This window comes from Leopardus geoffroyi, chromosome A3 (assembly GCF_018350155.1).
Source record: "Leopardus geoffroyi isolate Oge1 chromosome A3, O.geoffroyi_Oge1_pat1.0, whole genome shotgun sequence".
In the NCBI taxonomy this organism is placed as follows: Eukaryota; Metazoa; Chordata; class Mammalia; order Carnivora; family Felidae; genus Leopardus; species Leopardus geoffroyi.
This window is the reverse complement of record NC_059336.1, coordinates 29,269,199-29,282,754: the sequence shown is the minus strand read 5'-3', so window position 1 is coordinate 29,282,754 and position 13,556 is coordinate 29,269,199. Positions and strand designations below refer to the sequence as shown.

At 49.6% G+C, this 13,556-nt stretch overlaps 1 protein-coding gene across 1 annotated transcript in view; it reads right to left on the bottom strand.

Moving 5' to 3' along the window:
* Positions 1-13,556, bottom strand: part of TGM3 (transglutaminase 3) — a 39,607-nt gene that overhangs the window by 12,539 nt on the left and 13,512 nt on the right. The window contains exons 5-7 of the mRNA XM_045445085.1: positions 12,682-12,810; positions 9,549-9,726; positions 9,323-9,458 (exon numbers count right to left, since the gene is read on the bottom strand). Of these exons, the coding sequence (XP_045301041.1) occupies positions 9,323-9,458; positions 9,549-9,726; positions 12,682-12,810 (443 nt within the window). The remainder of the gene's footprint in view (positions 1-9,322; positions 9,459-9,548; positions 9,727-12,681; positions 12,811-13,556) is intronic.

Sequence of the window (13,556 nt, the reverse complement as noted above, 5' to 3'; positions counted from 1 at the left end):
CGGTCAGAGTTTGGATCCAGGCACCCCTAACCCCCAAACCTGGGTCCTCGACCACGATGCTCTACTGCCTTTCTGAGGAGCAGAATGGCCCCCGGTGGGAGCGAGCATCCAAGCAGGGAAACCCACACAGCTTTTTTCCCGCGCGTCCTGCTGGGAAACACGTCTGTATCTCACGCCAGCTGAAAATAAATGGGGCTACAGCAAGAGTGACAGGTCTGGCTAAGAGCCACGTGCTTCTGGGCTGAGGTCTGGCTGAAGAATGACACACGCCAGCGCAAAGATGTTCTTCGTCAACCGCGTCGCCTCGTCTCCCAATCTGCGGGGCTCAGTCGCGTCTCCAGGGATGGCCAATTAGCCGATGTCTCCGTCATCCCACCTGGTGGTTCTGCCCTCTCCTGTCCTCTCTACGCCCACTGCAACTACATTAGCCTTGGCTTTGGCAGCTTTGATCCAACTAGAAGAAACTGCACGTCGGACACGAATCCAACTTCCATTCGACTTGGAAACACAGCGTTTTATACTCGTGAGGTGGAGAGAGTTTAAAGCCGAGTGCCCACTCAGAAACCATAAAGGAGAAAGATCGATACCTTTGACTAGGCAAAGATATTAAACTTGCATATACCAGCCAAGCAAGCAAAGTGTAGTTCCATTTCCCGTATGGAAGAGGAAGCTCCTTGTACGTGGTCCCTTCCGCAGGTAACAATAAACTCGGAAAAGGAAAGCAAAACAAAACAAGCCCCCCCCCCCCAAAAAAAAACCAAAAAGACAATAAAAACCAAAAAAACTAGACAACTACCTGAGCGTGAACAAAACAGAAGGATTTTGGAAAGGAGTTTGAACTTGGAGGAAAGAACCAGCATGGGGCAAATTGCACGTTTGGTGACTTTGCCCTAAAACCACATCTGGGGCGAGGTGCGGGGCAGTAAAAACTTCAACGGGTAGCCCACATGTTTCTGACCCGAGGAGCCAAGAAGCAGCCTGGGTCAACCAGGGCCACTAGACAGTGAGGGGGAAGCCCTGGAGGGAAGGAGTCAGAGAAAGAAAATCCCAGATTTGTATGTAAACTCTGCCCAAGCCTCTGGGCGACTCTGACCCATGCATGTATACAGCAGACAGCAAGCAGTCGGCTAAAGATAAAAGAAGTGAGCCGAGATTCGAGTTGTTTCCTGCCATAGGGTGAGACGAGGTTTGCAGTTTGGACCCAGCCCAGGCAGGCTGCTGAAATAAAATAACAGAATCCAGACATACTCAATGCCCGGGATGCAGTCCCAGATGACTCAACATAGGAAGAACCAGAAAAACATGACCCATTCTTCAAGGGAAAAGGCAACAACAGAGAGTAACCTTAAACCAATATAGATGTGGGAATTATTGGACAAGGACTTTAAAGCAGCTCTCGGGACGAGGCTCAGTGAAATACGGGGAAATACGGCAATAGCAAGTGAAAAGAGAACTTTTAGCCGAGCAAGAGAAACTATTTGAAAGAAAAAAAAAAAAAAAAAAAAAGAACCAAATGGAAATTCTCAACGGAAAAAAGACGAATATCTTAAATTAAACCATTCAATGGATGAGCTTATTTGTGGAATTGAGAGGACAGAGGGAAAGTTCTGTAAACTGGAAGATGGACCAGTGGAGATTGTCCAAGCTGAAGAAGAAAGAGAAAAGTGGTTGAAAAAAGATCAATAAAATAGGGAAAAAATATATAACATATACATAGACAGAGATTTACTATAATTAATATTATGAAGTACTTATACATCAGTAAGAAAAACACAAGAGGACGGGTCAAACACACCAAGAAAAGACAATGAGCAGGCAATTTTGGTAAGAAATACAAACGATTAGGGCACCTGGGTGGCTCAGTTGGTTAAGCGTCCAACTCTTGGTTTCAGCTCAGGACACGATCTCAGTTCGTGAGTCTGAGCCCAACATCGGGCCCTCTGCTGTCCTCGAAGAGCCCGCTTCAGATCCTCTGTCCCCTCCCCCACCCCCGACCTTACCCTGCTCATGTGCTCTCTCTCAAAAATAAAAAAATAAAAACTTAAAAATTAAAAAAAAAAAACCAAAAACTGTCAAGTAAACATATTTAAAAAAAAGAAATACAAACGATCACTGAACATATGATTACCCTAGCGTATGTTTAATCCCATGACCATGGAAAGAAAATTAAAGTGACAAAGAGATACCATCACACCCATGCAAGGAAAAAGACAAAGGCCCAGGATGATGCATGTGGTTGTGTGATGCTTGTTTCCAGATGTAGGAACACAGGCACTGTCAGGGCTCACTGGTGGGAGTTTAAATTGGGGTGACATGTATGGAGGGCCATTGGGTAATGGGTACGAAAAACCTTTAAAACTCTACACACCCACTGAGCTGGTAATTCCACTTCTAGGGATTTCTTCTATAAAATAATTCACACGGGCTCACATAGGTACACGTGGAAAGGCGCTCACCGTGGCATTGTTTGCAATAGCAAAAACAATGGAGGAGAAATTCGTCAGGAGGGAAATTGCCAGAGACGTTGCGGCACAGCCATGCACCAGAATATCAGAAAACCGTCCAAAAGAATGAGCAAAATCAAGCTAGCATTTACGTGGAAAGATGTCTCAAATATATCAAGTAAGAAATGGTGCATGGTCCCTGATTTTTAACCACCACACGATCCTATCTGTCTCTCTAAATTTTTACTTGTTAAAAAATTTTAAGAAAAGAAAATGCAACAAAAAGAAAAGAAAGAGAAAAGAAAAGAGAAGAGAAGAAAAGAAAAGCCAAGAGAAAAGAAAAAGGGGCACCTGAGTGGCTCAGTCGGTTTAGTGCCTGACTTCAGCTCAGGTCACGATCTCATGGTCCGTGGGTTCGAGCCCCGCTTCAGGCTCTGTGCTGACAGCTCAGAGCCTCGACCCTGCTTTGGATTCTGCGTCTCCCTCTCTCTCTGCCTCTCCCCAGCTCTCTCTCTCTCAAATATAAAATGAAACATAAACAAATTTAAATTTTTATTGATTGACATAGAAAGATGTAAAAAATTATAAAATAGACAGTTTAACTTGATCCTATTTGGGTCATGAAAACCACCACACATCCATCTAATGTGTGTGAATAGAAACAGGACGAAGGGTCTGGGAGAATCCATCTCAAAATGTTATTAGTGTTTTTCTTTGGGAACTAATTTTGCGCATTACTTATTTACTTCTTTGTTATTTTATAATCAGGAAAAATTTGTTTTCATGTTGCATGTTTGGAAGAGGCTTCCTGTGGGGCCAGACGGGAATCTGTGTATGCTAGGCAGCTACCGGAGGAGTTAGAAGCACCCCGTCAGTACTTACGGGGTGCCACCTGACCGTGCTAGTCCTGCAAGGAACAAGGGGAGATATAAAAGTCAGCTCCAACACAAGGCAGAAGGGGATAAGGCCATAAGAGGTGAATAAACAGATGAGTAAGAATAATACGAAGCAAGGATACGAGTGAAGAAAAACAACACTCTTATTCACGACTGCAGTGACCATAGGTCATCACAATCTTTCTGGAAGGCAACAGTAGTAGACGTCAGAAGCCTTAAAAATGTTCCTTCCCTTTAATCCAGGACATGCCATGTCTAGGAATCTTTCTTACAGGACTAATCACAGATTGTGCTCAAGATTTATATCTGAGAACGTCCATTACTGTGTTATTTATAACAGGGAAATAGATAGGTAACCTAGGGAATAGGGATGATAGTAATAACAAAGGTAGGAAAAGAAATAATGGTTCAACCATACAGTGGAATTTGACACACTCAAAACCTTATTTTTGGAGATTATTTAAAGACATAGGGAAAATGCTCATCATATAATGTTTGGGCGAAAGCACAGGACTTTAAAACAAACAAACAGGGGGCGTCTGGGTGGCTCCGGCGGTTGAGCATCCGACTTCGGCTCAGGTCATGATCTCACGGTTCGTGAGTTCGAGCCCCGCGTCGGGCTCTGTGCTGACAGCTCAGAGCCTGGAGCCTGCTTCGGATTCTGTGTCTCCCTCTCTCTCTGCCCCTCCCCCACTAGTGCTCTGTCTCTCTCTTCCTATCAAAAGTAAATAAATGTAAACCAATAAAATAAAATAGAAAACAAACAAAACAGCGAGGTTCGTTTCCAGGTGCGGAAAAAAGGAGGATGCATCTGTGATACGCTCTGTCTTGTACCCTGCCTCGTAAAACGTGTAATCCCAATTCCATAAACAACTGATGGAGGAAAGATTGGCTGGAAAACGATCAACTACTCAAAGTATGTGAACAATGGGACTACAGATGGCTCGCATTTCTTTATTCTGAAACTGCCTGTAACTGGGGGCGGGGAAAGGGTCATCATAGAAAGGATTGCTAGGAAGATCCACAAGTCTTTTGGAATGGGGCCTCCAAGATCAGTGAGAGTTCGCCCGGGAGAAAGCAGGGGGTGTGAGGTGATCAAGGGACGGGACAGGGATAGGAAAGCAGTAGGAACACCAAGTTTCTCGTTCGTCTACTTCCTGGCAGAGAACCCTAGGGGAAGGGCGGGTTTGTATCAAAAATTGATAAGTCGCTGGATTTTAATATTTATTTGCAGGGCGGGAATTTAAGAGCAGATAACAGATTACATCCTGGTCTCTCCCTCATTTGGAAGCCAGGACTTTACGCACGATTATTTGGGATGCATGTGCCTGTCTCTCGAGGGGTTTCAGGAGGAGGATGGGGGGGGGTGCTCAAGAAAAGGACACACTGCAGGTGTTAGAACCACCTGAGGCATTTACGAAAAGATGCGAATTCCCCTATCTACCCCCACCCCCCACCTAAGTCGGTTCTAATATAATCTTGGAAGTTTGTAAACCATTGCCTTAGAGACGGCATCTGCCCTCTGCTGAATTCATGGGGTCAGGAGACCCCATCTAGAAAGGAACCCCCAAAGCCCTCTCCCTTCCCCTGGTAGACTCCCATTTGTCCTCAAAGCAGTCCAGACACAACCTCCTCCAAAAAGTCTTTTCCTGATGCGGGGAGCCAGTGCCGGCCGCACGTCTGGGCTATCTCTGAATCTCCCGCAGGATTCGGTTTTTTGGCCTTTTCTCCTCCACACCTGCCAGTCTCCTTACGCAGCCGCGAGCTCCTCTGGCCCAGTGCCTGCGTCTCGCTCCTCTTGGGGCCCTGGGCCCCGGGCAGGGCCTGGCACGGGGTACGCACTTCATCGTGTTTTCTGGGGCCCGGGCCATTCTGGGAGCCTTGGTTGCCTCGCCGCAAGTGTGAGCGAGGCGCGTTGGGGCGGCCGCGTGTTAGTGGAGGCCGGTAGCCATGGAGAGATTGCATCACGAGCCAGCGAACAGGCTGAGGTGTGGTTGCCAACAGCTCTGCCCCAGAACTGGGCAACTCTACCTCCCTGTGACCGGGCAGGGCGGGCCCCACGTGCCTTCTATCTCAGAGCTATATAAAGTCTGCAAGCAGAGTCAGGTCTGTGACTCCAGAAATTGGGGAATCGAGTCAGGCGAATTAAGAAAACAGGCCAGAGATGTCAAGGGAACGATAACCTTGGCCGTACTTGTTCCAAATCTTTTGCTTAGCGTTCAGTGACAGAACAAGGCCCCACAGGCCTCCTCTGCAGTGGCTCGGAAAGGAACCGAATGAAAGAAGCGTCTCAAACTAAGCTCCCTGCCCCCACCGCCAGAGGAGCCTGATTCTCGAGAAGCGAATACTCCAGAACCCTGTCCCTCTTAAGCCGAACCACTGGCATGAGCAGCATGGCTTGGAAGAAAACCTACCCCACTGGATGCAGTTAATGTGATTTGAAGAAAGATCTGGAAGAAATTGCTGAGGTTCCCCCGGCCTAGCCCTTTGTTTTGCAGATGGGAAACTGAGGCACAAAAAACTTAAGGAACCTATGTAAAGTCATACACTTTAATTTAGAGAGCCTGAAGGTCTCTCTTACTTCTCTCCGGGCCTTTGTTTTCTCATGTACGGAATCAGCAGGTCCCTCCCCAAGATCCTTCCAGTCTCCTAAGGTTCTCTGACTCGGGAGAGTCAGGTTGACAGGGATCTGTGTTCCACCCCTCACTTGGACCCGAATTCACAGTTTGACTTCGGGCAAGCCATTTCCCCTCACTGAGCCCATGAGATAGCGTTTAGTCTTTTTAAAAGATGTTTATTTTTTAATTTTGAGACAGAGAGAGAGAGGGAGAGAGCGCGCACCAGCGGGAGAGGGGCAGAGAGAGAGGGAAAGAATCTCAAGCAGGCCCCTGGTTATCAGCGCCGAGCCCGACTCAGGGCTCGATCTCACCAACCGAACGGCGAGATCCTGACCTGAGCCAAGATCGAGAGTCAGACACTTAGCTGACTGAGTCACCCAGGTGCCCCGAGAGAGAGAGCGTTCAGTCTCCCAGAGAAGGGCCATCTGCCACCTAAGTGTGAATCAAAGAACCCGGCCCCTCCATCTGCACGGGTTGGACGGCACCCAACCTCACCGCAGCCCTGCTTGGCATCCAGCCAAACCGGGAAAATCTCAGAGTCAGCAGGGTTCGATTGCTCAAGGTAACATTAATCAGGAATAATAACAATGTTCTCTGGCATGTCTCTGGTACCAAGTTGCCTGGGTTCCGAATCCCACCTCCACCGTTTGCTGGTTGTGTGCCCTGGGGGGGGGGGGGGGGGGTGTGACTCTGTGTCTGAGTTTCCTTGACTACAGAATGGGGGTGATGACGATACCGCCCTACCTCATTGTTCCTGAAGACCCCGCGTGGGCCCCAAGAGAAGTGTCCGGTAAGCAGCGATTGCTCAACAGGCTATTCGTCGCTGCTGTCATTATTAGGCACTATTGGCCATTTCACCTCACTTGATCCCTACCTTCTATTTATTACCCGAGGCAGATCTGGGCAAGGTTCTCCAGGCTTTCAACATTTGCAACCCGCAGAGATTCGGATCAAGGTTTATTCTGTCCAAACCCAGACTATCCTTCTACTAAGAGGTTAGCGAAGTCCCTCCAGGCGGAGGACGCCTTGTGCTTTCTCTGCCCCCGCCCCGCCCCCCCACCGCCGGCATCTGCACAGAAGCGACAGCACGGGTCCCTTGGGAAGGGGAGCTCTCAGACAAAAAGTGGGGTGAGCCGCAGTTGCAGGGAATCGAAACCACGAAAGCCGGTGAGAGTCTTAAGGGAGCGTTAGTCTGGGGCCAACCCTCGTATGTCACTGATGGATAAGCGTGGAACCAGAAAGATGAGGTAGCTTACCGAAAGTCCTCGGGCAAGATGGTGGTGGGGCTGGAACCAAGACTCAGGCCTCCCTGTCCTTCTATCAACCAGTGCTGCCTCCCCACCTGCTACCGGTAGGGAGTGGGGTGGGGAGGGACCCCTGGTTGCCACTGCTTTCTGAGGACACTTCAGAAGAAGCTGGTGGGGGGTGAGAGGGTGAGGGGTGAGGGGTGAGGAGACCCCCAGCAAGAATCAGAGCTTTTGGGGCCTGACACCCTCCAACAAGGCCCCCCCCCGCCAAAAGAAAGACAGCAGAGATACCCTGGAATGCCTCCAGGGGCCCATGCTTGTCCTAAGATGGTCGCATTTGGAATGAATTATAAAGCTAATGTGGTGTGGTAGTGTGAACCAGTAACCAAGAGAGCTGGATCCTAATTCCAAATTCAGCTTAAAGGCCCCACATTTCTGTTCTCAGGAAGCCTTCCTTGAGGCCTCCTTTCCCGAGCTCCCACGGTGCTTGCCGTCTGATGTGTTTCCCTGGCATACCACACACCATCCTGTGTCGCTAAACGGTCTCGACTAATGGCTTGCCCCTTCCCTGTCTTCTGACAGCAGCAGAGGGACCGAGTCTCGAGCTCTCTGGTCCCTCTGAGGTTCCTAGCATGTAGGACAATGACAGAAGGGTTGTGCCCAATGGGACCTCCCCTCCCAAATGGTATTGGGCCGAGCATCAACTCTTGTGAAGGAAACCAAGGCCAGGAATGACATTGCCCCAGCGATGAAAACAGGTTGCAGTGGGATTTTGGACACAACAACAAAAAGGAGAAGAAAACCAGGGAGAAGAAACCAGGGAGAAGAAAAGGTACCCACTTACGAGAAGCTGGAAAACAGAATCTTGCTAAAGCAGCAATGCCATTAGAGAGGAAGTTGTACGTGCCCAGATCAAGAAAGAACATCCTGAAATGAGCTTTCTCTCCCTCATTACTCCCTGGAATCCACGTGACCTTGGGTGAGCTACATAAGCCTTCCTCTCCTTCCGAGGCGAGGGGATATTGATATTACCCGGTTCCATTGTTGGTGTGGGGGTTGTTGTTGATTTGTCTGAACAACTTTTCCCATTAGTATTTAGTCCCCTTTGACTCATTCAACCGGTTACACTAAGCGCATTTCAGAAAAGCTGGACCTCCCTCTTCTTGAGAATATTAAGTAACAGGGAATATTTAATAAGACTGTCTCAGAATTGAACGTCTGGAAATAGATGGCATCAGGTTATCTAGCCACACGTATGCGTGTGAGTGATTGTGTGTGTGTGTGGGCGGGGGGGGATAGCCTTTGAAATGGATTAAAACAGTAGATTATTGACATGGGCCTGTAGTTCTTTGCATATATCGGCACAGAGATATCTACGTGTACGTACAGATATAGACATAATTATTTTCAGTTGCCATTTGGTAATAACTTGGCTTACTGCACAATCTCAGATAGCTGTAATAATATTTATTGCATGTCTATATATTGCCGTATGACGTCATAGGTCTATGTCTATAAGTTTTATATAGCCTGCCTCCGGGGGTCATCTATTATACATTACATGTGTATGTGTATGTATAGATACACGTGCACAGGCCATATATACGGTTAGAAATGTATATGTTCAATTACTTCTTATGTTCAGCTGGAATCCAGAATAAACTAGCTTTTGATCGTATCGATCTAGGTACACGAAAAGTACATATGCGTAAGAGAAAATGTGTTGCTTTCCTTTAAGAAAGCCCCTAAGTCATACGGGTCGCCTGAAATAAGGTAAATTTATATTTATCAGTGGAAAATCAATAGTTTCAGCATTTACCGTTCTGAAGTACAGAGGGCATAATGGGCCCTGTAAATTCAGGGCGATTGCGCACAGCCCGTGAGCCATTGGCTTTCGCTGGTAGCAGAGCCTTCATCTGAAGGCAGGGGGGTGGACCGCCAGACTTCCCAGGACCCTGGGAAGGGGTGTTTTGGATCTTCCTAGACGTCTAATCAGCACTGCCCACGTTTCCATTCTAAAGCTTGTGTCGATGCGTTAACTTGCCTCCCAGCTCCTGTTGGGAGCTGGGTCCCAGAAGCTGCTCAGGGCTGGTGCTCAGAAAGGGTCAACTACTCACCACACGCTATCACTGCCCTTGTCCATGGGTCTCCCATAGGCGTCATAGTACACGTCCACACTGAGGTTTCGGTCTGTGTCATGAGCCGAGTTGAAGTTGGTGACCACCCGGGAGGGAATCCCGAAAGACCGCAGCACTGCAAGTCAAGGGGGCCGTATGAGGACCCAGGCTGCTGTGGAAATGACCCTCCTGGGGCCCCCTACTGCGGCCCACCGATGCAGAGTACCTGTGTTGAGGGTCCCAGCAAAGACCCAGCACTGGCCATATCGGACTGGCCTGAAGCCAGACCTTTTCCACTCCTTGAGGATCTCCACACTGCCATTCCAGTTCCGTGGGTCCCGGCCACCCGTGTAGCTGCCGCTCCAATTCCCAGAGATCACACCGTTGTCATCATTGCCGTTGACCTGGGCAGGAAAAACCCCACATGAATCAGCGTAGAGTTCAGGGGACAAGGCGGGGAGATGAGGAAGGAAACCGGGGAGATGGTCTAGTGGTTTCTCTGTGTCTTTCTGGCTGATTTAGGGATGATCATTGTAATAGCGATCCTCTAGGGGCACGGAACAGTTTAGCAATTTAAAAGTGCTTTGGGCCATGATCGATGGCCCATGACCCATCTATCAATCCTGTGAGCGGACTCACATGGCCAACTGAGGCTCCACGGCTTTTCAGTGGCAAGGCAGAGTCAGTACCCCAGCCTGCCAGAACTCAGGGACTGTCGTTGATGTCTGACTTGGAAGTCTATGAAGCAGCCAACTTCTTCTTGGAACGCATAAAGACGGAATATTGCTTTTCATTCATTCACTTCATTCATTCATTCATTCATTCAACTTAAGACGTGATTCTTGGGGAAGTAACAAGCAAGATACAATGTGAACAGGGCACCCGATTAGGAATCAAGAGACCGGAGTTCCATTGTCTTTTAGAGACACATATTCAAGTCTTTACGAATGAAATGATCAAACAATCTGCAAAGGAGGGGGTCAGAGATGACACAAGACTGGCCTTGGGTAGAGTAACTACTGAAGCTGGGGGTGGGTCCACGGGAGTTCAGTTTACTCTTTCCTCTACTTTTGCGAAGGTCTGGGCTTTTCCGTGACAGAAAAGTTAAAAGAAAGAAAGGAGAGACCAAGTTATAAGGCCAACTTTGCCACTTGTCAGCTGGGTGACTATGGGCAGGCCATTCAACCTCTCTGGGCCTTGGTTCTTCACCTTCCTTCCCCTACAGGGAAAGTTAGAAACAAATGACTTCTAGCGGCCCAAGTGTTCGAAGTTTACGAAACTTTGACAGGCATTTAACCCAACCATCGAGGCTGCGAGGCCTGCTCCCTCTCTTTGTGGGGCTCCGCGAGTGGCAAGACCGGTGAGAACAGATAGTCTGGACCCAGAAGGATCTTCACCCAGCCTCCCGCAGCCCCTCCGTATGAGGGATGTGCTTTTCTGCCCAGCTTCCGGGAAGGCCTGGGCTATAATCGTGGAATCAGGCAAGACGGGCCTCCTCCAAGATGGAAGATTGCACGGCCCAGCCCATCTCCTGAGTCACAGGTACCCCCGCCACAGCCACCGGAGTGCTAATCAGCAGGGTCATCTCCAGCTGAAAGCAGAGCATCTCAAAGCACTGCGCAGGCCATAATTAGCTCAAAGCCCAGCCCGACCAGGAGGTCTGGAGAGAGCAGCAGGGAGGTGTAGCTGAGGAACTTGGCACTGAGATACGGTGCTTTGTCCCCAGGGTCAGAGTGAGTCAGCAGCTGCCAGAGCCGGCTGGCCTCACCCACCCTCTCCTGGGCCTGTGAGGATCAGCCTCCCTTAACCTGGGCCTCAGCTCCATCCCACCCCTCCCGGGCCTTTTCAAGGCTCAGCCCAGGCCCCACTTCCCTGGTTCTAGCCCACCGCCTCCATACTCCCTGGGCCTCCCCTCTCCTTTCCTGCAAGGCTCCGTTTTAGACTCCATGCCCTTGCAGGAAGCCCTTTGGTTAGTAAGCAGTCAGGAGATGGTTCCAATTTCTAACGACGTAACCAGCTCATTAACTCAGGCTCCAACTCAAAAGTAGAGACCAGGAATGCCTCGTCCATTAACAACAACCAGAAAGGGGGACACCTTCTGGGCAATTAGTTTCAGAGGATTAACGTTCAAGAACTCTTTAGCTTTCAGCTTTTAAAAAAAAATTTTTTTTAATGTTTATTTTTGAGAAAGAGAGAGAGAGAGAGAGGGAGACACAGAATCTGAAGCAGGCTCCAGGCTCCGCGCTGTGAGCACTGCGTCCGACATGGGGCTCGAACTCACGGACCGTGAGATCGTGACCTGAGCCGAAGTCGGATGCCGCCCAGGCATCCCAACTTTCAGCTTTTTTTTTTTTTTTTTTTTTTAATTTTTTTTTTTTCAACGTTTATTTATTTTTGGGACAGAGAGAGACAGAGCATGAACGGGGGAGGGGCAGAGAGAGAGGGAGACACAGAATCGGAAACAGGCTCCAGGCTCTGAGCCATCAGCCCAGAGCCCAACGCGGGGCTCGAACTCACGGACCGCGAGATCGTGACCTGGCTGAAGTCGGACGCTTAACCGACTGCGCCACCCAGGCGCCCCCCAACTTTCAGCTTTTTAACTGGCAACATGACACCATGTTTGGACCCTTTCTAATGGAGGCTTTCTCTACACAGCCAGTACCTGAGAGAGAGCGAGCCCTCCAGGATCCAGCCTGTGTGTGTGTGTGTGTGTGTGTGTGTGTGTGTTTGGGGAGGGGGCACAGGTCTTCCACGTGCAAGAACTGAGTGAATGCCAGAGGCCATGGGCAGGCAGCTTGCAGACTTGCTCTGGTTTGACTCAGGCTGTGTGCTGTGAGCAAGTCACTTCGGTTCCCCCATGGGTTCCCACTGCGGTTCCCACTTGGGTTTCCCCATCTAGATAAAGAGCGGGTGGGCCTGCTGCCTTTCCAGTCTGACATTTGAGCACTCTGCTGCACGGGATGGAGCACAGCAGAGGCGGGTTGATACCCCGGACTCACTTGGGAACTCACCTTTTCCCCCCTAGGGGGCCCGGTGATGGAGCAAAGATTCAGTTGTGCACCCTACTTAGCGTGGGGGACAGCAAAAAGGCAAGTGCCCTTATCATCGGAGAAAGGCCTCAGGATACAACGGAAAGGGCCTTGGGGCCCGGCCAGTTTCTGCCTCGGCCATCCACTCACCACGTATCTTTAATTTAGAGGAGCCTCACCTCCATATGTGCCAAATGGGATGGTTATAGCCACCAACTAGATTTTGTGAGTCTTCAATAAGATGACAGGTGTAAAGGACGCAGGTGCCTAACCCATAGTTGGGTTTGATCTATGGGAGCCACGAGTTATTACGGTTCTCCTGTCACTCACCATGGCACTCAGCACTCGGCCGACGTATTTGGGGTCGCTTCTGCGGGCCACATCGGTAGCAGGGTCCCGACGGAAATTCAGGCTGTGATCCAGGATTGAGAGGCAAATGTCCAGGATGCCTTCTTCAAACTGTTCCAAAGGGGACCACCCGTTACGATGAGACAAATGACAAGCAGCGTTCACTATTGAAGGGTACGGGAGCTACATACCGGTGGGAACCACACGAATGACTCGGGCCCTTTCACTCCGTGGCCTCTGGGACACGGAGCTCTCTAGGAGCAGCCACCTCGCCCAGCCTCTAACCTGCAAACTCGTCCGGAGCCCTCGCCATGCACGAGGTCCCGTGCCGAGGTCCCGAGAGGGGACGAGACCCCTCACTGTCATGGCCCGGGGAGCAAATCACTTAGCCTGCCTGGGCCTCGATTTCCCCATCTGTACGACAGGGGATCGGGCCAAGCCCATCCCAAAGTTTCCATCTGGCCCTGACGATGATTTTGAGCATAGTCTTTAGACTCCGGGGAACTAGTTATCAAGATAAAATATCTCACTAAAAGATTTTGAAGCCGTGTTCCCCAAATAAGACTTATTTGTTGTCACTGCTTCTCAAACAGAGAAGGCCACGCTCTCTCCTGCCTTAGGCGCTTTGTGTGTGCTGTTCTTTCGCCTCTAATGTGTTTCTCCAAGATATCTATCTCGCTCCCTTCCCTTTCTCGGGTTTCTCATTAAAAGTTCCTTCCTCAGAGAGGTTTTTCCAGACCATGCCGTCAAAATCAGCCTGCCTTCCACCCCTGGGTACGCTGTATGCCCTTATACATTTTTTCCCCCTTTTGTCTTCCTTCCGATGCAATTCGACCCAAAGGGCCAACATCTAACTA